This window comes from Amblyraja radiata, chromosome 26 (assembly GCF_010909765.2).
Source record: "Amblyraja radiata isolate CabotCenter1 chromosome 26, sAmbRad1.1.pri, whole genome shotgun sequence".
NCBI lineage: Eukaryota > Metazoa > Chordata > Chondrichthyes > Rajiformes > Rajidae > Amblyraja > Amblyraja radiata.
In genome coordinates, this window is record NC_045981.1 from 12,136,618 (window position 1) to 12,159,286 (window position 22,669).

A 22,669-nucleotide genomic window follows, 5' to 3' on the forward strand; every position below is an offset into this window, starting at 1 on the left:
TCTCAGTGTGAGGAAGGGTCTGGACCTGACACGTCTCTCATTCCTTCTCTCCAGAGATGCTGCCTGTCCCGCTGAGTTACTCCAGCATTTTGTCTATCGTCATCTTCTTCCTCGCAACTGATAGAGGCCGATCGAGACTCTTTACATCACCAGAAATACACTATCTCTCTAATCCCACCTGACCCTGATCTTATCTTCTGCTGAAACATTCATTCATGTATTTGTTAACTCTAAACTATTCCAACGCACTTCTAGCCAGCATTCTGTTTTCTGCCCTCAGTGGTATCAGTTATGGGTAGGTAGGAACGGCGTGTCGCTACACTTTTCCAAGCCACTGCGTAACGCAGCGGCGGAGGACACTGTGTTTGACTGGGCCGACCCTGCAACGCCCGCCAGGGCAACGGGCCTTTATGGTCAGGTCAAGAACCCTGCACTTACAACAATTGGAACTGGAAAATGGCGCCAAACTGGCGACTGCATACAGTCCCATCCCATACTGCTGCTATACTCTTGTACTGTATCAGAGATGTTTATCAAAGATGTATGTAAGTGCTTATCTACAGTGATACTTGTACTGAACTGTATACAAAGCTGAATTTCACTCGAACACAGTCTTGTCGTGTCGCTACACTTTTCCAAGCCAGTGCATAACGCAGGCTGTGGCACATGGGTTGAAGACCTTGAGATCTTCTGGTTTGCAGGGCTCAGGGAGGAGGGGCAGGTACGTAGGTGCTCCATAGTTTGGGTTGCCTCCTCGCAGTCATATTCGGTTGGTCCACCGTTATTGTACCCCCACTTCTGCATGAGGGCTTTGCACCGTCTGACCCGTGTTCTGAGGCGATTGAGGCAGAGCCAGACTGGCCATGTCTCTCGCTCCCAATGGAAGGGACTCCACAGGGTATGGTGTCAGTGTGTGTGGGGTTTTGTTTGTAGGTGTGTCACCCAAGCATCTATCCTACAGGTGCGGGGATTATCATCCAGGGGTTGAACCATGTAGGAAGCTATTTCTAGATTTTTGGTGCCTGGACATGTTGGAAGAGTGGGTGACGAGGGTCATGCTCCTGCTTGGTGCGTTTTACTTTTGAGGATACACTCTATCGCAGTACATGTGAAAAATAAAATCCCATACCATTACACTGATGAGATTGCATGGTGATCAGCATCTGAAAGTGAAAGCTAAGCTAACACCTTTCAAAACAATTAGAACCACACTTTAAATCAGTGATGAGAAATCTACATTGTCTCTGGGTGTAAGAGGACATCCATGAAATAGAGAATAGGGAATTGATAAATGCATTCTTAAAGACAAAAAATGTAACCGCATAAGGAGTGTCGTGCACAGAAGCAATTAATGCACTTAACATACCAAGAGCTCGATGGATTCAAGATTCAAGAGAGTTTATTGTCATGTGTCCCAGGTAGGACAATTAAATTCTTGCTTTGCTTCAGCACAACAGAATATAGTAGGCATAAATAAATACAGAACAGATCTGTGTGACCATATACCATTGAATAAATATATACAAATATATTCGAAAGGACAGAATAAAGGTTTAAGTTGTTTTCGTTTTGATGCTTTTAATTCATGTCATAAGGAATAGTAGAATTAGGCCATTCGGCCCATCAAGTCTATTCCACCATTCAATCATGGCTGATCTATCTCTCCCTCCTAACTCCATTCTCCCGCCTTCTCCCCATAACCTCTGACACCCGTACTAATCAAGAATCTGTCTATCTCTGCCTTAAAAATATCCACTGACTTGGCCGCAAAGAATTCCATAAATTCACCACCCGTTGACTAAAGACATTTCACCTCATCTCCTTCCTAAAAGAACTTCCTTTAATTCTGAGACTATGACTAGTGGAAACATCGTCTCCACATCCACTCAATCCAAGCCTTTCACTATTCTTTGCTATTAATAGATTGGGATGAATTTTAACAAAGTACATAAGTCTGGTTCTTAACTTTCCACAGTCCCTGATAGAACTGATCTTATCTCAGAGAAGGCAAGATAGCTCCGGATGTGGCAACACTTTGTGTGCTGGTCCTAGAGGAGGATCTACTATCTGATACAATAGCACTCTTTTACGGGTCCGTCTGAAGAAGGGTGTCGGACAGTGCAGGATCGCTGGTCGGGGCGGGCTTGGTGGGCCGAAGGGCCTGTTTCCGTGCTGTATCTCTTTTAAAAAAAGGATCCTGACCTGAAATGTCACCAGGATCTGAAGAAGGGTCCCGATCCATTTTTTAGAAATACCTATCCTTTTCGACCATAAAAGATTTTGATCTTGGCTGGCCAGCAGCATGTTGGAATAGTTTACATATTAATAGTACAAATGTACCTATTAGTTATGGTTTAAATATTTATGTAACAATTTATCATTCATTGCCACAGTAGCTGCAGGGGAAGTTTTTTAAGGGGGATTTAATAGAGGTGATAAAACCACATACACTTGGTTCGAGTAAACATTGAAAATAGGTGCAGGAGGAGGCCATTCGGCCCTTCGAGCCATTCATTGCGATCATGGCTGATCATCCCCAATCAATAACCCTTGCTTGCCTTCTCCCCATATCCCCCGATTCCACTAGCCCCTAACTAGCTCTATCTAACTCTCGCTTAAATCCATCCTGAGTAGATGCAGAGAAACTGGGTCCACAGGCAAGAGGGCCAGAAACAAGAAGAATTGGGCTTAAACTATTTGAAACATAAATCCATGGAAAACAGTGGGTTAATAAATAGTGTTTTATTGTCATATGTCCCAGATCGAACAATGAAATTCTTACTTCCTGCAGCACAACAGAATATGTAAACATAGTACATTATAAACAATATAATAAATGAGAGGGAAAAAAGTTCAGTGTGAATTTATGCACACATACACACAAAAAACAAACAATAGTGCAATCATCATAATAATAATAGTCTATTGTAGTTCAGAGCTTATTTGAAGTTGTAGTGTACAGCCTGATGGCTGTAGGGAAGAAGCTGTTCCTGAACCTGGACGTTACAGTTTTCAAGCTCCTGTACCTTCCAGGATGGTGTGGGCCTCTGATGATGCTGGCTGCCTTTTTGAGGCAGCAACTCCGATAAATCCCTTCAATGGTGGGGAGGTCAGAGCCGATGGACTGGGCAGTGTTCACAACTTTTTGCAGTCTTTTTCGCTCCTGGGCATTCAAGTTACCAAACCAGGCCGTGATGCAAAAAGTCAATATGCTCTCTACTGTACACCTGTAGAAGTACATGAATGTTATACTCTGCCTTGAATATTAGGTACTGCAACGTGACTAGATTAGGCACTTAGAGCATGTGACTCGGGACTCATTGCTTATAATGGATTGCAGCGGGTGAGGCAGATAAAGCAGACTCTATTGAATTGAAAGACACAGCATTAGAACAGGCCCTTCAGCCCACTGTGTCCGTTCACATTAGTTCCAAGTCATCCCACGTCCTCATCCACTCCCTACACTCTAGGGCCAATTTGCAGAAGCCAATTAACCTGCAGATCTGCACATATTTGGAGGGAAAACCTCGCAGTCACAGGGAGAACGTGTAAACTCTACACACTTAAGAGATGCAGAGCGGAAACAGGCCCATCACCCACCGAGTCAGCACCGGCCAGCGATTATCCTGTACACTAACTATCCTACACACTTAGGGACAATTTACAATTTTACCAAAGCCAATTAACCTACAAACCTGTGCGTACCCTGGGAAACCCTACAGGGTCACGGGGAGAAGGTACAAACTCCGTACAGACAGCACCCGTAGTCAGGATCGGACCTGGGCCTCTGGCGCTGTGAGGCAGCAACTCTACCGCTGCGCCACCGTGCTGCCCCCAAACTGCAAACAATACTCCAAATGCTATTTCACCAAAGAGCTATAAAGTTGCAACATGACTTCCTGACTCTTACACTCAATGGAAACGGTATTCTACAGTTTAATGTTGGAACAAACCAAATGCTATGAATCTGAAGCAAAGAGAGAAAATGTAACAATGCCGTTTCCTTTATCATCGTCACTTTTTTGCACATCTTTCTCATTTGTTCTATAATCTCTTGTTTCCCTTTCCCCTGACTCTCAGTCTGAAGAAGGGTCTTGACCCAAAACGTCACCTATTCCTCTTAGAGTCATAGAGTGATACAGTGTGGAAACAGGCCCTTCAGCCCAACTTTCCCACACCGGCCAACATGTCCCGGTTACACTAGTCCCACCTGCCCGCAGTTTGGTCCATATCCCTCCCAACCAGTCCTATCCATGTTCCTGTCTAACTTTCTGTCTGAAGAAGGGTTTCGGCCCGAAACGTCGCCTATTTCCTTCGCTCCATAGATGCTGCTGCACCCGCTGAGTTTCTCCAGCAATTTTGTGCACCTTTTAACTTTCTTAAATGTTGGCTCAACTACCTCCTCTGGCAGCTTGTTCCATACACCCACCACCCTTTGTGTGGAAAAAGTTGCTCCTCCGATTCCTATTAAATCTCTCCCCCTTCACCTTAAACCTATGTCCTCTGGTTCTCGATTCCCCTACTCTGGGCAAAGAGACTCTGTGCGTCTACCCTGTCTGTCCCTCAGTTGTAATGGAGTATTTAGACCATGTCGCTTCTCCTGCTTCTGTTTACTCTAGATAGACACAAAACAAAGCTGCAGTAACTCAACGGAACAGGCAGCATCTGTGGAGAGAAGGAATGGGTCGAGACCCTTCTTCAGACCCGAACGCAACTGTTTACTCTAGTTCAGGTGCCGTCATGTGATGTGATGGTCCGGCCCTTCTCTCTCTCTATTTCTAACTCTCTCTCGCCCTCTAACTCTGTGTGTGTAACTCGTTCAGTGCACTGACGTGTTGCGGGTCATTGCATTGCGATCCGGGAGCTGCTGAGCAGAAGGACTGGCCTTCCACAACCTCTGGTCTCGGCCCGTTGCCCTTGCTTTCCCCCCTCCATCGCCGAACAACAAGAGGGGTAACAAGGTGAAACTCCAGCTTAAAACATCCTGCAGCAGCAGCAGCAGCGACGGGAGATGGAAGGCAACGTGTACGGCGCGGCCATGTCGGGCGGCTCGTTTGACCTGAGCAACTTTTTCCAGCAACCGCATGTAATCGCTCGGGTCGTGAGCTGGGTGAGTGTGAGCAGGGCGCGTGTGAGCTGGGTGTGTATGAGCCGAGTGTGTGAGCAGGGCGAGTATGAGCCGAGTGTGTGAGCAAGGGCTGGGTGAGTGTGAGCAAGGGCTGGGTGAGTGTGAGAGAGGGTTAGATTTAGCTCTTCGGGCTAAAGGAATCAAGGGATGTGGCCATGATCATATTGAAAGGCAGTACTGGCTCACAGGGCCGAATGGCCTACTCGTGCTCCGATTCCTCTATGTTTTCTATGACTGGTGACCACAGCGAGGGTCACCGCGGCCCGGGTTGGGCTACAGGGTCAGTCTCGGAGAATGTGCAGGCACTCCAGCGTGTTGTGTCTAGCGTCAGTTTCAGGAAACATTGGCCACTTCGGGCAGTTTTAAAATTTCAGGAAGTGAGAGCGGCCCTTTGTCAAACTTCCAAAGCTGCGGGATATAGGGTTGATTTAAGGGGCACTCTCCATTATTGTGTTGTTTTTGTTTCCGCGCAACGTCAACTAGTTTTGGTTTATTTGGCCCATTAAACCCAGGCCCGTCGCCGCGGCCACATCCGCGTTGCTCCAGTTACTTCCGCGTTGACCCCCAACGCGCCTGTTACATGTCCCCGGGTCAACTCCACGGCCCAGAGGGGTGGGGGGAAAGGAGTGTAGAGAGAGAGGAAGAGGGCAAGGGTGGGAGGAGGAAAGTTGACAAGGGAGGGGCAAAAGGGGGGGAGGCGAGGGGAGGGAGAAAGGGAGCAATGATGCGTGCAGAGGAGGCAGAAGGTTAGCAAGAGAGGAGGAGGGGGGGGGGGAGGAGGAGAAGGGAGATAGAGGAAGGGGGAGGGGTGCAGCTTGTCTGCTTTCCAGCCAGGGTTACCGGGAAAGCAAAGGGAAAGAGAAAGTTAGGGGTGACATGTACACTGAGCGCTTGTCCCGGTTTCATACAGCATGAAAACAGGCCATTTAGCCAAACCTGTTCATGCCATGCAAGATGCCCCATCCACACTGGTCTCACATGCCCGCGTTTGGCCCATATCCCTCTAATCAGCAGAGGATGGGTCTTGACCCGAAACGTCACCCATTTCTTCTCTCCACAGAGATGCTGCCTGTCCCGCTGAGTCACTCCAGCATTTTGTGTCTTTCCCTGTAAACCATTCCTATCCACGGATGCACAAATGATTTTTTAGAAGTTGTTATAATGAGGTGTTGCATCTTGGGGCGTCTAAGGCGGGACCTACACAGTGAATGGTAGGTTTCTGGGGAGTGTTGTAGAGGAGAGGGATCTAGGAGTGTGGGTGCACGGTTCCTTGAAGGTGGAGTCGCAGGTAGATAGGCTGGTCAAAAAGGCTTTTGGCACTTTGGCCTTCATCAGTCAGAGTATTAAGTATAGAAGTTGGGAAGTCGTGTTACAGTTGTATGAGACCGCATTCAGAGTATTGTGTTCAGTTCTGGGCACCATGTTATGGAAAGATATTGTCAAGCTTGAAAGGGCTCGGAGAAGATTTACGAGGATGTTGCCAGGACTCGAGGGTCTGAGGTATAGGGAGATGTTGAGTAGGCTGGGTTTCTATTCCTTGGAGCGCAGGAGGATGAGGGGTGATCTTATAGAGGTGTATAAAATCATGATAGGAATAGATCAGGTAGATGCACAGAGTCTCTTGCTCAGAGTAGGGGAATCGAGGACCAGAGGGGTGAGGTGGGTTAATAGTTTAAAAAAAAAAGAGGCAACACCCATCAAATGGAAAATTTGGAACAAGAAAAAAAAAGAGTGTCTGATAGCAGGCAGCAGAGAATGCACAGCATCGTGTTTAACTTCTACCAGAATATGTTGTACAACGTCCGGTCCTTCTCTCTCGCCTCGATGGACTGAGCCGAGGTGTTCAGTGAAACGATCGGCAAGCCTGTGCTTAGCCTCGCCGATATATTCGAAGATTTTCGAGGATGTTGCCAGGTCTAGAGGGTCTGAGCTATAGGCAGAGGTTGAATAGGCTGGGACTCTATTCCTTGGAGCGCAGGAGGATGAGGGGTGATCTTATAGAGGTGTATAAAATTTTGAGAGGAGTAGATAGGATAGATGCACAGAGTCTCTTGTTCAGATCGAATCGAATTCAACTTTATTTAACTAGCATAAAAAATATGTAGAAAACAAGAACTGTGCAAAATTCCTCCAACATTCTCTGTGACTGTACAAACTGTACATTTGTATTTGGTAGTGTTCCCAAAATACATAATTATACCCCTCTTGTGGCCCCCTGGAAAAGTTGTTTCCACTAGTGGGAGAGTCTAGGACTAGAGGTCATAGCCTCAGAATTAAAGGACATTCTTTTAGGAAGGAGATGAAGAGAAATGTCTTTAGTCAGAGGGTGGTGAATCTGTGCAATTCTTTGCCACAAAAGGATGTGAGGCCAAGTCAGTGGATATATTTAAGGCAGGGATAGATTCTTGAGTAGTACAGGTGTCAGAGGTTATGGGGAGAAGGCAGGAGAATGGGGATAGGAGGGAGAGATAGATCAGCCATGATTGAATGGCAGAGTAGACTTGATGGGCCGAATGGCCTAATTCTACTCGTATCACTTATGATATCCCTTCCCTTGTTTGATGGGCGTCTCCACTACACGCTGCCCCTCAATGTCCAGCAGGGGAAGGACCCTAGACTGTGGTCCTCTCCCAGAGAGCCTTGGCATTGGCTGCAGCGAGCTTCTGTGCGTCCCTCAGCACGTACTCCTGCAGTCTGGAGCGGGCAACATTCCCCGATGGACATCGATGACTCTATGACACAAACTATCCTGAGCTGAAGCAAATAACCCGAACGTCACCAAGACCAGTTTCTCAACAGTCTTGAAGAATTGTTAAAAACAAGTGGATGACCTTTTGAGACCAAGTGTGTCGTGGTGAGATTGTTCTGAGAACAGGAAGGGAGTGTTTCCTGTCCAATGACTTCCGACACTGCTCTGCAAGGAACTTCTATCTCTTTGATAAGCAACTGGAGTCTTCTTTTTTTTGTGTTTGCTCGCATTGTGAAGGGTCTTTTAGAGCCTCGGTGTGAGTGTGATGGGATCAGTGCTTCTGTTTGGCCGTGGAGCGGAGTTTGATTCCAGTGATGAACGCAACAGTCCACACTGCAGTCATCTGTGAGGGGCAATAGGTGCAGGACGGAACTGCAGATGCCGGTTTAAACTGAAGACTAGACTCCAAATGCTGGAGTAACGCAGTGGGTCAGGCAGTGATATAGAGAGAGAGATGAAGAAGGGTCTCAACCAGAAACGTCACCCATTCCTTCTCTCCAGAGAAGCTGCCTGTCCCGCTGAGTTACTCCAGCTTTTTGTGTCTTATCGTCTACTGTGGCGTTGCTCTTTATTGTGTTCGGATGAATTAAGCTCCCATTCCTTGTTGGACTCTTTGACATTGTTCGTGGTATGGATATAAAGTGTCTTCAGATCTTGCAAAGAAAATACTGTAGAAAGGTATTAGAGTAACTCAGTGGGTCAGACAGCATGTCATAGAGTAATACAGTGTGGAAACAGGCCCTTCTCTCCCACACCAGTCAACAATGTCCCAACTATCTGGAGGACATGGAAAGTCTGAAGAAGGGTCTTGGCCCGAAATGTTGCCTATTTCCTTCGCTCCATAGATGCTGCCTCACCCGCTGAGTTTCTCCAGCATTTTTGTCTACCTTCGATTTTCCAGCATCTGCAGTTCCTTCTTAAACATGGAAAGTGTTGTTTAGTTTAGAGATGCAGCGCCTTTTGGCCCATCGAGTCCACGCTGACCAGCGATCCCCGCACATTTACCCTTGTCCTACACTAACTCGGGACAATTTACATTTACGCCAAGCCAATTAATCTACAAACCTGTACGTCTTTGGCGTGTGGGAGAAAACCCACGCGGGTCACAGGGAGAATGTACAAACTCCGTTCGGGATCGAGTCTCTGGCACTGTAAGGCAGCAACTCTACCACTGCGCCACCCGATAGGTAATGTTTCAGGTCAGGACCCTTCTTCAGACTGATCAATCAGGGTCTCGACCTGAAACATCACTTGTACATGTTCTCCACGGATGCTGCCTGACCCGCTGAGTTACTCCAGCACATTGTGCCCTTCTTTGCAAACCAGCATCTGCAATTCTTTGTTTCCAAACTTCATAGTTAACTCCAGTATCCCTTTCTGTTTACATCCAAATGAAGATGCAATGAATCCAACTGTGCTGTTTGGCTTGTGTTCACTGCTGGCACCTTGTGGGCTTAGTGGACCATGTGCTGAAACGCAGGCAGTGATGTGTAAACTGAGATGGAGATGTAACGTAGAGGGCATGTTGCTCAAGTTCAAATCTACAATGGCTAACAGAGGTCACGGCCTTGGCACCACATTTTCGGGGAGACTTCCAGGGAGGGGAGGGGGGGGGGGCAATTTTGTCCGGATTAAATGCGGGGGAGGGGGGGGGGGGGGGGGGGGAGGGGGACTCCACCAGTTGCCAGAAAATGGGTGGTGGACCTGTAGTTGAGAGCTTCAAGTTCCTTGGGCGGTAACATTACCAAAGATCTGTCGTGGAGCAACCACATGAATGCCGCTGCCAAGAAGGCAGAGCAAGGCCGTTACTTCCTGAAGAGCATGAGGAAACTGCAAATGCACCACAGAGAGCATGCTGTCGCATTGAAACACAACTTGGTTTGCGGAACAGCTCTGCTCAAGACCACAAGAAATTGCAGAGTTGTAGATGTAGCCCAGTCCTTCTCACAGACCGGACTTCCCACCATTGGGTCCGTCTGCACTTCAGCCTCCCTTGGAAAAACAGCCAACATAATCAAAGGCTTGCCCCACCACCGTCAATCCCCCTCCTCTCTGCTTCCAGCCGTCAGAAGGTAGAGAAGCTTGAAAGCGCACACCACTAGACTGTGGAACAGCTTCTTCCCCTCTGTTATCAGGCTTCCGAACAGTCCGAACAGCAATTGCGGACATTGCACTTTGTCAATGGACCTGTTGCGCTACAATGCTAAGAAATATATTCTACATCTATATCTTCCCCTTTACTCTATCGATGAACTTGATTGTATATATATGTATGTGTATATATTTTTTTTGAGTTTTATTATTTTACTTAACGATGATAAAAAAAACAGGCCATTCTTCGCTAGTGGCTAGGTGAAAACGAGTTACAGGCAATGAGACTCACCAAGACGACTTTGAAGCTTGAGCCATGGCCAGGGTGGGGGAGGCGGGGAATGGAGAGAGGGGATGGGATGCAAGGGTTACTTGAAGTTAGAGAAATCAATATTCATGCCGCTGGATTGTAAACTGCCCAAGCGAAATATGAGGTGCAGTTCCTCCAATTTCCGTTGGGCCTCACTCTGACAGTGGAGTAGGCCCAGAACAGAGGTCAGTGTGGGAACGGGAGGGGGAGTTAAAGTGTATGGCAGCCGGTAGATTATGTTGACCCATGCGGACCTGAAGGTAGTCTGGAGAAGGGTCTCGGCCCGAAACGTCACCTATTCCTTCTCTCCAGAGATGCTTCCTGACCCGCTGAGTTACTCCAGCTTTTTGTGCCTATCTTCGGTTTAAACCACCACCTGCAGTTCCTTCCTACACATTGACTGTATTTGATGTGTCTGCTCTGTGAGGTTAGCATGCAAAACAAAGCTTTTCACTGTACCTCGGTACACGTGACAATAATAAACCTATACTTATTAATGATCATTTTAGAGTTTTGAGTAGCCTTATAGACCATCATGCAAGCTCTACTGTAATGGTATTTGGACCATCCAGTTAAAAAACAGACGTGGTCTCTCGGCCAGTAAGTTTTTATTATGGACGTTATTTTCTCAACTTTAAAGCATGCTAAACAGTTCCTTCATTTAGGCTTTGAAGTCCTTATCCCATGAATTGCAATTGGTCATAATAGAATTATATTGTGGTAATGAAGTTAACTTCTGAAGAAATTATATCTCAATCATAACTTGGCAGTTAGGAAAGTTTAATTCTTTCAGTGAGGTCCAACTTTTAAAGTCCTTATAAACCCTTTTGACATGTCTAATTATCTTAAGTATTTCATGTGATTGAAATAATAATTTGAGGCCTGTACTTTTCAGCTTTTGAAACGATATTTTGTGGATGGTACTGTGCACATTCAAAGGAGTAACCTCTAAATGGGAAATAAACTTCTTCGTTTAGTTTCGAGATGCAATGCAGAAACAGGCCATTCGGCCCACCGAGTCCGCGCCGACCAGCGATCCCCGCACATTAACAATATCCCATAGGGACAATTTACATTTATACCAAGCCAATTAACCTACAAACCTGTACGGCTTTGGGGTGTGGAAGGAAACCGAAGATCTTGGAGTAAACCCACGGGGGGAACGTTCAAACTCCGTACAGACAGCACCCGTAGTCAGGATCGAACCCGGGCCTCTGGCGCTGTAAGGCAGCAACTCTACCGCTGCGCCACTTTGCAGCCTGTCATCTTAGTAAAAGATTAAATCTTTGAATTTTTTTACTAAGATTTAATTATACAATAAACCTCAAACTGTCATATTTGTAAGAAAGACCTGCATTTTTCTGGCGCCTTTCATTATGTTCTAAGGTGATTTTCAGGTAATAGGAAACTTTCGAAGTTTGGTCACTGTTGTACTGTGGGAGATGCAGTAACTAATTTCTCTCGCCCTCCTACCATGGCCTGCACTATTATAGTCTAGTTTACCACGTATGGCTGAAGAATGTGCTATATATTTATTTGTTACGGTACTCCATTCAATGTGCTTGCAGATAATGAGTTGGGAGTTTACAGAAGACATGTAGCAGTCCCACGTAGAGAAAGACATGTACAAATTACATTTAAAGACATTGAGTGCTGGAGTAACTCAGCGGGTCAGGCAGCATCTCTGGAAAACATGCATAGGTGATGATTCAGGTTGAAACTCTTCTTCAGTCAGAAGAAGGGTCCTAACCCCAAAGTTGTCTTATCCATGTTCTCCAGAGATGCTGCCTGACCTGCTGAGTTACTCCAGCACTCAGTGTCCTTTTGTGTAAACCAGCATCTGCATTCCTTGTTTCTATACCTTGTTGTAAGGTATTTCGTGGCTGTATTCACTGGGATATATACGTTGGTGGTACATTCTTGAAAGTGCACATCGGTGAGTGCCAGTTTCTATTTGACTTGGATTCAGTACAGAGTATACTTTCAGTACATATATAGGAAGAATACACAGAAGAGTATACATGAGTCGAAGATAGACACAAATAGCTGGAGTAACTCAGGGTGATAGGCGGCATCTCTGGAGAGAAGGAATGGGTGACGTTTTGGGTCGAGACCCATTTTCAGACACCAGTTTAATTTAGTTTATTGTCACGAGGTACTGAGAAAAGCCATTTTGTGATATTTGCAATCAGCTGACGAGTCTCTTTGCTCTCTTAATAAAGGCTTAGTATTAGTGCAGTGATTTAATTGACTTAATGAAATGGCTTGATGCACTGCCACAACACTCTTGACAACGAAAACAGACATAAAAAGCTGGAGTAACTCAGCGGGACAAGCAGCATCTCTGGAGAGAAGGAGTGGGTGACGTTGCGTCAGACGTCTCAACCCGAAATGTCACCCACTCCTTCTCTGCCTGTCCTGCTGAGTTACTCCAGCTTTTTGTGTCTATCTTTGGTTTAAACCAGAATCTGCAGTACCTTCCTCCACATGTGTCGCCAGGTTTTGGCACTATTTTGTGGTAGAGATACATCGACGTGTACCCTAGCTTTAGGAAGGATGATTGAAAAGCACGATAGAGGGGAAGAAGTTCGCCCTGAGTCTGATGGTGCTCATCTTTTTAAGCTTCTGCATCTTCTGCCTGACTGGAGCGAGGAGCAGGAGAAATGGCCGGCTGGAAGCAAATCGACAGTCAGCCCAGCGGTGAGCCCAAAGAGCAGCACTTTGCACATTATGAAGTTACGGAAGACTGAACAAATTTTTCTGTGTGCAAAATAATGTCGCTTTTTGGGTGGTGAATCTGTGGAATTCTTGCCACAGAAAGCTGTGGAGGCCAAGTCCGTGGATATTTTTAAAGCAGAGATAGATAGATACTTGATCTGTAAGGGTGTCAGAGGTTATGGGGAGAAGGCAGGAGAATGGGGTTCGGAGGGAGAGATAGATCCCCAACCAGTCTTAAGTAGGGTCTCGACCCGAAACGTCACCCATTCCTTCTCTCCAGAGATGCTGCCTGTCCTGCTGAGTTACTCCAGCATTTTGTGTCTATCTTCGGTTTAAACCAGCATCTGCACTTCCTTCCTACACGATAGATCAGCGATGAATGAATGGTGGAGTAGACTTAATGGGCAGAATGGCCTAATTCTACTGCTATTCCCTATGACCATATGGCCTTTCAATTTCTGTTGTGTGTTTTCTTGTAGATCTTCTCGATCGTTGTGTTTGCTTGCATCAGCAGCGAGGGTTACATGAACCTACCGACATCAGGAAAGCTGCAGTGCATCTTCAACCAGAACGTGGATGCCTGCCATTACGGTGTGGGCATTGGCGTGCTTGCCTTTCTCATCTGCATCATCTTCTTTGCCCTTGATGTGTATTTACCTCAGATCAGCAACGCCAACCAACGCAAGCACATCGTTCTGGCCGACCTTGGAGTTTCAGGTAGATAAAGTAACTGGTGTCTACTTTGGTTTACTTTCGAGACACGGCAACGTGGAAACAGGCCCTTCGGCCCACCCAGTCCATGCTAGCCATCGATCAACCCCCCCCCCCCCCCCCCCCGCTCCGAACATTGATCACCTGTTCATACCCAGTTCCACGTTCATCCCACTTTCTACACACCGGGGGGCAATATTTACAGAGGCCAATTAACCTATAAACCCGCGCGTCTTTGAGATTTAGTTTAGAGATACAGCGCGGAAACAGCCCACCGAGTCCGTGCCGACCAGCGATCCCTGTAACGCTAGCACCCGCTACACACACACACTAAGGACAACTTACACTTTTTACCGAAGCCAATTAGAATGAAAACCTGTGTTTGTGTAGATATTGGAGCTGTGAGCTGATTTTATAGCCGAGTCATTGAATGCTGGAGTTGACGGCCATTTTCTGAAGCAAGATGCATGATTCATGCCACAGATGTATCAAATTACTATTTAATTAATTTTCCACAGCAAACAATGATTCACCAAAACCATCACTATTACCGCCTCGGCCTACGTGATCTCTGGTTGCCAAACACTTTAACTCTCACTCCCATTCCCACACTGACCTTTCAGTCCTGGGCCTCCTCCACTGTCAGAGTGAGGCCCAATGCAAATTGGAGGAACAGCACCTCATATTTCACTTGGGCAGCTTACACCCCAGCGGTATGGATATTGATTTCTCTAACTTCAAGTAACCCTTGCTTTCCCTCTCTCTCCATCCCTCCCCCATCCTAGTTCTCTGACTAATTTCACTGTCCTCTTGATTAAACTTTACTGATTTTATGATTCGTTGTCCCTTCACCTTCCAACAATGAACCATTCTACATTTTCCTTGATCAACATCCCCTTTGATCTGCATTTTGACACCTTACCTTCCATATCTCTACATCTCTTTCTTCCCTGACTCTCAGTCTGAAAAAGGGTCTCGACCCGAAACGTCACCCATTCCTTCTCTCCAGAGATGCTGCCTCACCCGCTGAGTTACTCCAGCGTTTTCCATCTATCTTCACTATTAACTTGAATCTTATTCAATAGTTTGAACTGCAGCAAATGCTGAAGTATTTAGTTTAGAGATATAGCACGGAAACAGGCCCTTCGGCCAACTGAGTCCACGTTGATCAGTGATCCCCACACATTAACACTATCCCACATGCACTGGGGACAATTTACATTTATACCGAGCTAATTAACCTACAAACCTGTACGTCTTTGGCGTGTGGGTGGAAACCGAAGATCTCGGAGAAAACCCATGCAGGTCACGGGGAGAATGTTAAAAGCTCCATACAGGCAGCATCAGCAGTGAGGATCGAACAACCCGGATCTCTGGCGCTGTGAGGCAGCAACTCTACCACTGCGCCACCATGCTGCCAGCCCCACCCTTTATTGCCCTACCCCCTCCCTCCCTTCCATACCACTGAATTGCTGGCTCGTTTTACCATGCCCCATGTTATCCGCTCCCACCTTCAACTTGCAGTCCCAGCAATTTGCACCAACCCCTGTCTCCATGCTGGCAGTCTCTACCGATGACAACTGGGTTTGTCTCTGACCTCTGGTGCTGTGTGTGTGGAGTTTGCACGTTCTCCCTGCAGTAAAGAAAGCAAACTCAATGCTAGCATTTATTTCAAGAGGACTTGTGTACTAAAACGGGAATGCAATGCTGAGGCTCTATAAGGCGCGGGTAAGGCCGCATTTGGAATGTTGTGAGCAATTTTGGGAACCATATCTGAGGAAGGATGTGCTGGCTCGGGAGAGGGTCCAGAGGAGGTTTACAAGAATGATCCCGGGAATGAATAGGTTAACGTTTGTCGTTTGTCGGCACTAGGCCTGTACTCGCTGGAGTTTAGAAGAATGAGGGGGGACCTCATTGAAATGTACAGAATAGTAAAAGGCTTGGATAGAGTGGATGTGGAGAGGATGTTTCCACTAGTGGGAGAGTCTAGGGAACGCAGCGCTGTGTACACTGTGAGTAGATTTGCGGCCATCTGAGTTTTTGTCATCTTTGAATCTTATGTTGGTTATGACTGATCCAAATTGCGATGATATGACACTGGATGATTTTCTGCGATGGAAAGTCGAAGCTTTGAAGCATTTTTTTTAGCGGAGAGGGGGTTGAAAAAGACGGGACGAAAAGATGAACTCGTTGTTCTTGCTTATGCTGCACGGTTCACGAAGAAGCCCGTGCTAACGACTGCCGGTGAAGAGAAACGTCGTCATGCTGCTCAATACAAGGAACTCTTGAAATGTGGAGAAAAAAACTCTTGCCAACCCCATGAGCGAACTGAAAGATGGAAGGCTTGGTGAATCGAAAGGTCTAAACTGCTGGCCTCCCACATCCCACATCCATCGTTGAGCTGTCAAATCATCTTGCCAGTTATGATGAGGCTATTTATACAATCACAAGATCATAACACAAATTGGAATGTCAAATACTGATTTGAAATTATCCAATGTAATGGGAATCAGAAGAGACGTGATTAGTCAGGAGACTTGTGACCTTGTACTACACAACTTTACTTACATGCAGAACTCATTCAGAAGTCAACAAACGTGGACACAGCCCGTGGACTAGAATAGTAAGAAGTGAAAACCCCATTAATACTTTTCATATTATCTATTGATATTTCTATCTTAGATATTTCATTTTATTCTCCGCCCCCCTAAAACAAAAACAATACAAAATGGTTGTTATTCATCGTCACAATCTCGCTCACTCACTAAAACGTAAAGCAATAAAACCACCAAAATCATCGGAGTTTTGTACGAATCATCCATAAATACACCTTGATAATAGTTTTGAAAGTTGTGTTTTCTTGCCTCGAAGAAGCAAAACTGAAACGCGGGTCCGTATACACACACACACACACACACACACACACACACACACACACACACACACACACACACACACACACACACACACACGAATGAGCCATGACCTGATCATGCGCAGTTGTAATACCGAACTCGCTTATTAAAGGACGTTCGTTTAGGAAGGAGATGAGAAGAAATTTATTTCATCAGAGGGTGGTGAATCTGTGGAATTCTTTACCTGTGGTGACAAAGTCAATCAGTATTTTTAAAGACAGAGTTTGAGAGATTCTTGATTAGTACGGGTGTCGGGGGTTATGGGGAGAAGGCAGGAGGGAATGATTAGCTGATTAGTAAGGGCATCAAAGGATACAGGGAGAAGGCAGGAGAATGGGGTTGAGAGGGAAAGATGGATCTGCGATGATTGAATGGCGGAGTAGACACGATGTGTCAAATGACCTAATTCTGTTAATACTGTATAACTTATGAACATGAAATTATCAGTGCATGTGACCATCAGAATCCATAACCCTCCAAACCTGTCCTATCCATGTACCTGTCCAACTGTTTCTTTCAAACAATGGGATAGTCCCAGCCTCAACTCCTCTGGCAGCTTGTTCCATACACCCACCACCCTCTGTGTGAGAAAGTTACCCCTTGGATTCCTATTATAATATTTTCCCCTTCACCTTGAACCTATGTCCTCTGGTCGTCGATTCCCCTACTCTGGGCAAGAGACTTTGTGCATCTACCTGATCTATTCCTCTCATGATTTTGTACACCTCTATAAGATCTCCCCTCATCCTCCTGCGCTCCATGGAATAGAGACCCAGCTATCCAGTGTACTATGTTTACATATTCTCTCGTGCTGCTACAAGTGCTCATTGGTGCTCCACTCCCTCTCCTGTTGGAGATCTATCAGAAGCGCAGCATACACAGAGCCATCTCCATTATTAAGGACCCCTATCACCCATCACACCACATCTTCTCCATTCTGCCATCTGGGAAGAGGTACAGGAGCATCAGCTGCAGAACCAGCAGGAAGCTCCACAGCTTCTTCCCACAGGCAATAAAACTGGTTAACGGACTGTGTCCCCTCCCCATACATCATACACCAACACACCTAACCTCGCCCATACTTTGACAGCTAGACGCCTGTCAAAGCAAAGCCACTGTCCGGTCTGAATGTCTGTTGTTAGTTCAATTTTAAAGTCTGTTTTAGATAAGTTGATTTTAAAGTTATATGTTTTTATTCAGTGTTTATTAACTGCACTGACAGGAACTGATTGAGAAACAGTTTTTTGTTTTGTGTGTGTGTGTGTGTGTGGGGGTGTGTGTGGGGGTGTGTGGGGGTGGGTGGGTGTGGGTGTGTGTGGGGGGGTGGTTGGGTGGGTGTGTGGGCGCGCGCAAGTAAATACTGAAGCAAGAATGTCATTGTTTATTCTGGGACACATGGTAATAAAACCCTCTTGGCTCTAGTGACAGCACTGATTATCCAGGGCATCTAACGTGCTCTCTTTTGTTCCCAGCTCTCTGGACCTTGCTGTGGTTTATTGGCTTTTGTTTCCTAACCAACCAGTGGGTGAACACAACGGTAATGCCGCTCATTGGGGTAGATAGCGCTCGTGCCACCATTGCCTTCTGCTTCTTCTCCATTTTTAGCTGGGTGAGTAGAAACGTGTCTAACCTGGCGGCTTCTTGTCGTTCTTGTGTAACTTGAATGCGTTAGAACATGGCGGCACGGTGGCGCCGAGGTAGAGTTGCTGCCTTTACAGCGCCGGAGACCCGGGTTCGATCCTGATTGCGGGTGCTGTCTGCACAGGGTTTGTACATTCTCCCCCTTGACCTGCGTGGGTTTTCTCCGAGATCCTCGGTTTCCTCCCACACTCCAAAGACGTTAATTGACAAAGCAGGTGAATTGGCTTGGTGTATGTGTAAATTGTCCCCAGCGTGTAGGATAGTGTTAATGCGCGGGGATCGCTGGTCGGCGCGGACTCGGTGGGCTGAAGGGCCTGTTTCCGCGCTGTATCTCTAAACTAAACGTAGTAATGTTCAGAACGAAGATGGATTCAAAAAGCTGGAGTAACTCAGCGGGACAGCCAGCATCTCTGGAGAAAAGGAATGGGTGACGTTTTGGGTCGAGACCCTTCTTCAGTCTCTACCTGAAACATCATCCATTCCTTTTCTCCAGAGATGCTGATTGGAAGAGAGAACACCTTGTGAGTTCAAAGTCTTCATTTATTGACGTGAAATCAGATTCAAATAAAAGGCAAGTATTCGGATTTGGATGCTGCAATATTTTAAATGCTCTTCACAAGTTTTAGACCATAAGGCATAGGAGTAGTAACAGGCCATTCGGCCCATCGAGTCTTCTCCGTCATTTGATATTTTCCCCCCTCAACCCAGTTCTCCTGCCTTCTCCCTGTAACCTTTGATGCCCTTACTAATCAACAACATTCTCCGCCCAATATATCCCATTAAATCTTTTGTGTGTTGACTACGTTTTGGATGAAACTGTCAAAAATGAAATGACATACACACGCATGTATCTGTGCAGCAGGCATGAACACCCATGCAGCACACGTGCAAGCACATGCAGTGTAGAAATAAGGAGCTGCACATCGTCCTGTTGCAGACCTTCAGCCCTATTATTTTTCTATTCAAGGGCAGGCACCTAACTCTCGCCATTGCCTTTCCGAAAGGAGTGTGTTGTAACGGTTCAGCAGTGCGTGTAATGATGCTGTCGGAAAGGAACAAAAGGAAAATGGGAGGATGCCATGAGTGACATAACTTCCTCAATGCAAAACGTCTTTTCTTTTTCCGATGTTCAAATGGAGTCACATTTATTGTCATAAGCATGTTAGTGCTGAGGGACAAGTACAGTGAAAATCTTGCAAATGGCAGCAGACTTGGCGGTTCCCCTGGGTCCCCCCTTCGTTCTCGGCCCCCCCCCCCCCCCCGCCAAGTATCTCTCGGCAGCGCGGGTCCCTTCTCCCTCTCACTGCTGTCTTTGATCATCAGTAACGCACCACCAGTACACTGCTGTCGCCACCTTTGGTCCTCGGCCGCGTCCGGCTCCGTTGGAAGGGCAGGTGCGGTGAGAGGATGTGTGTTTGGCTCAAGGCTGACGACAACACCTCCCTCTGCCAGCGCAGGGACTCCCTGGAGAACGGCAATGGAAGATTAGCTTCCACGCCAGTCTAAACAGAACCAGTCCTCTGGGATGGCGGGAACGATCCCTAGTGAAGTCATTAACAAGTCGGGCAGCATCTCTGGAGAACATGGATCGGGACGAGGCTAGGTAAAGTGTGTTAGACTGGTCAAGACGCAACCACCTATCCATGTTCTCTAGAGATGGATAACATAAGACCCTTCTTTAGCTAAAGGGTGGTGAATCTGTGAAATCCATTGCCACAGATGGCTGTGGAGGCCAAGTCAATGGGTCTTTTAAAGCTGAGATTAAGAGATTCTTGATTAGTACGGGTGTCAGGGTTTATGGGGAGAGGGCAGGACGGAATGCACAAAAGAGCAGTGGAAAACCTAGTTGATTGGTAATGGCATCAAAGGTTACAGGGAGAAGGCATGAGAATGGGGTTGAGAGGAAAAGATAGATCAGCCATGATTGAATGGTGGAGTAGACCTGGTGGGCTAACAATAGACAATAGGTGCAGGATAGGTGACAATATTATAGACAATAGTTGTCTTTGAGCCAGCACCGCCATTCAATGTGATCATGGCTGATCATCCTCAATCAGTATCCCGTTCCTGCCTTCTCCCCATATCTCCTGACTCCGCTATTTTTTAAGAGCCCTATCTAGCTCTCTCTTGAAAGCATCCAGAGAACCCGCCTCCACTGCCCTCTGAGGCAGAGAATTCCACAGACTCACCACTCTCTGTGAGAAAAAGTGTTTCCTCGTCTCCGCTCTAAATGGCTTACTCCTTGTTCTTAAACTGCGGCCCCTGGTTCTGGACTCCCCCAATATCGGGAACATGTTTCCAGCCTCTAGCGTGTCCAAGCCCTTAACAATCTTATATGTGTAGGGCTGAATGGTCTAATTCTGCTTTAGGTGTCTAGTGGTGTCTATGGAGGGACATGGATGGACAGTGTTTCGGGTCAGGACCCTTCTTAAGACTGAGGCGGGGGAGTCCTGACCCAGAACATCTCCTGTGAGACTTAGACTGAGGTCCATCTCATGGCCATGGGGCTGTTTTCTACAGTACTCCCGGATGGTGAATTGTGAACCTTACCCCTGGTCTTTGCCTTCCGTTGCAGGGCTTGCTGCTGGCGTTTGCCTACAAGAGGTATCAGGCTGGCGTGTCCGACTTCTCCGAGAAGTACACGGACCCATCGAGCGACTACCCGCCGTACCCCAACGTCGCCGAGAACTACCAGCAGCCGCCGTTTGGTAACGCCGCGCAGCCGAGCACCGACGAGTACATCCCGCCCGCGTACTAAACCCTCTTCCGGGTGATCCTCCCAGTGCCATGCCCGGAACGAGTGTCCAACCGAGGAGCAGGGAATGACATTTTTTTGCCACAATCCAAGCTTTCTTCCAATTTACGGGATGCGACTCTTTGCTTTGTCGGAAGGAACTGCAGATGCCGGTTTAAATCGAAGATGGACACAAAATGCTGGAGTAACTCAGCGGGACAGGCAGCATCTCTGAAGAGAAGGATGAGTGACTTTTTGGGTAGAGAAGTTTTGAGTCTGAAGAAGGGTCTCGACCCGAAATGTCACTCATTCCTTCCCTCCTGAGATGCTGCCTGTCCAGCTGAGTTACTCCAGCATTTTGTGTCTATCTTTGTTTTGTTTGGACCCCCGCGATGCTTCCCGATGTTGTTGTTTTTTTCTCCCCTCTGGCCTTTCAGCCCCCTTCCCCCCCCCCTCCCCTCTTCCCCCACACCGAGATTCTTCTGACACCACTGGTCACCTAGGGGTCCCCTGTGAACACTCCCGCTCCTCCTGTGGAAAGGAAACAGGCCTGTGCCTGGCTTCTGCCTACCACAGGTGAATGGAGGAGAGCGTGGGATGGAGGGAAGATCCCTTGACCCCCCCCCCCCCCCCCCCCCCCCCCCCGCCTCCTTCCCACCTCTTTCCCAACGCTAGTCTTTCAATGCAAGGTCTTGTTCATCCAAATACATAACCTTTTCCCAGCAGTGATTTATCATCCAATTGTTTCCCAATGAATAAATCCAACTCGGACAGGAAAGAATGGCGCTGGATCATGATTTGGGTGCTGTTGGTGGTCTTCATGTGATCTAGTATCAATCATTAGGGTTGCCTGATAAAGGCGAGATTAAAATGAACCCTTCAGAACTCGTGGCCATTCTTTTCTTAGCCTTTGATTGACCAAGCTTAAGGTCAGTCTCTGCATATATCCATAACTCGCCAACTCCCACTTTTCCTGCTGTGTCCCTAATTTTTCAAATGTCAGGAACGTTGACGCATATCTCCGCGAAGCTTCCCTGTTTCGGCACCAGTTCCAAGCCCTGTCACTCCGAATTTAGCAAGGCCACACTGCCAGTAACAACACAAAAGAACAAAGTGCTGAAGTAACTCAGCGGGTCAGGCAGCATCTCTGGAGAACAAGGAACAGGCGACGTGTCGGGTTAGGACCCATCTTCAGTCTTATCCAGAGATGTTGTCTGACCTGCTGAGTGACTCTAGCACTTTGTATCTTTTTTTTTGTGAACTGGCATCTGCAGTTCCTTGTTTCTCCACTGTCAGTAACAGCTGTCCAGGTGAACAAGCCTAGACCCAGTGTTATTAGAAGTAGCAAGCCCAGTCTTCTAGGTACCATGCCACAAGATACAGGTCTACCACTGATTTTCCGGCACCCTTGGTTCCAGATCTTATCTGGATATTCCGTTTTGTCGGATAGGTCACGGCCAACGAGAGGAGTCCCAACGATATGGGAACGGCCGGCCTAGGCTGGGGGGCTGAGATGCCGGCCCGCAAAGTAGGCCTCGGAAAAGAATGGGAGTGAAACTGCTGGCTCCGGCCGGGCAGGAGTTCCTGAGCCCCAGCTGCAGAGGGCAAATTTAATCGGCCGCAGAAGTCCCGTTGAGGTCGGGATAGGCCGCCTCACTCGGCCTAGGCGCCA

General features: G+C 47.1%; 1 protein-coding gene across 1 annotated transcript; it reads left to right on the forward strand.

Annotated features, from left to right (window-relative positions):
* The first annotated feature begins 4,737 nt into the window (after nucleotides 1–4,737).
* On the forward strand, nucleotides 4,738–21,258 carry syngr2 (synaptogyrin 2). The gene is made up of 4 exons (XM_033044254.1): nucleotides 4,738–5,110; nucleotides 13,476–13,713; nucleotides 18,095–18,231; nucleotides 20,839–21,258. Exons 1-4 carry the CDS (start codon nucleotides 5,012–5,014, stop codon nucleotides 21,019–21,021), a joined length of 657 nt encoding a protein of 218 aa, XP_032900145.1. The 5' UTR covers nucleotides 4,738–5,011; the 3' UTR covers nucleotides 21,022–21,258.
* The last annotated feature ends 1,411 nt before the right edge of the window (nucleotides 21,259–22,669 follow it).

Bases quoted from the DNA above. Each gene is read 5' to 3' on its own strand.
- syngr2 (XM_033044254.1), top strand. From the start codon at position 5,012: ATGGAAGGCAACGTGTACGGCGCGGCCATGTCGGGCGGCTCGTTTGAC. The intron at 5,111-13,475 runs GTGAGTGTGAGC...GTTTTCTTGTAG, and splicing joins TCGCTCGGGTCGTGAGCTGG to ATCTTCTCGATCGTTGTGTT. The intron at 18,232-20,838 runs GTGAGTAGAAAC...CTTCCGTTGCAG, and splicing joins TCTTCTCCATTTTTAGCTGG to GGCTTGCTGCTGGCGTTTGC.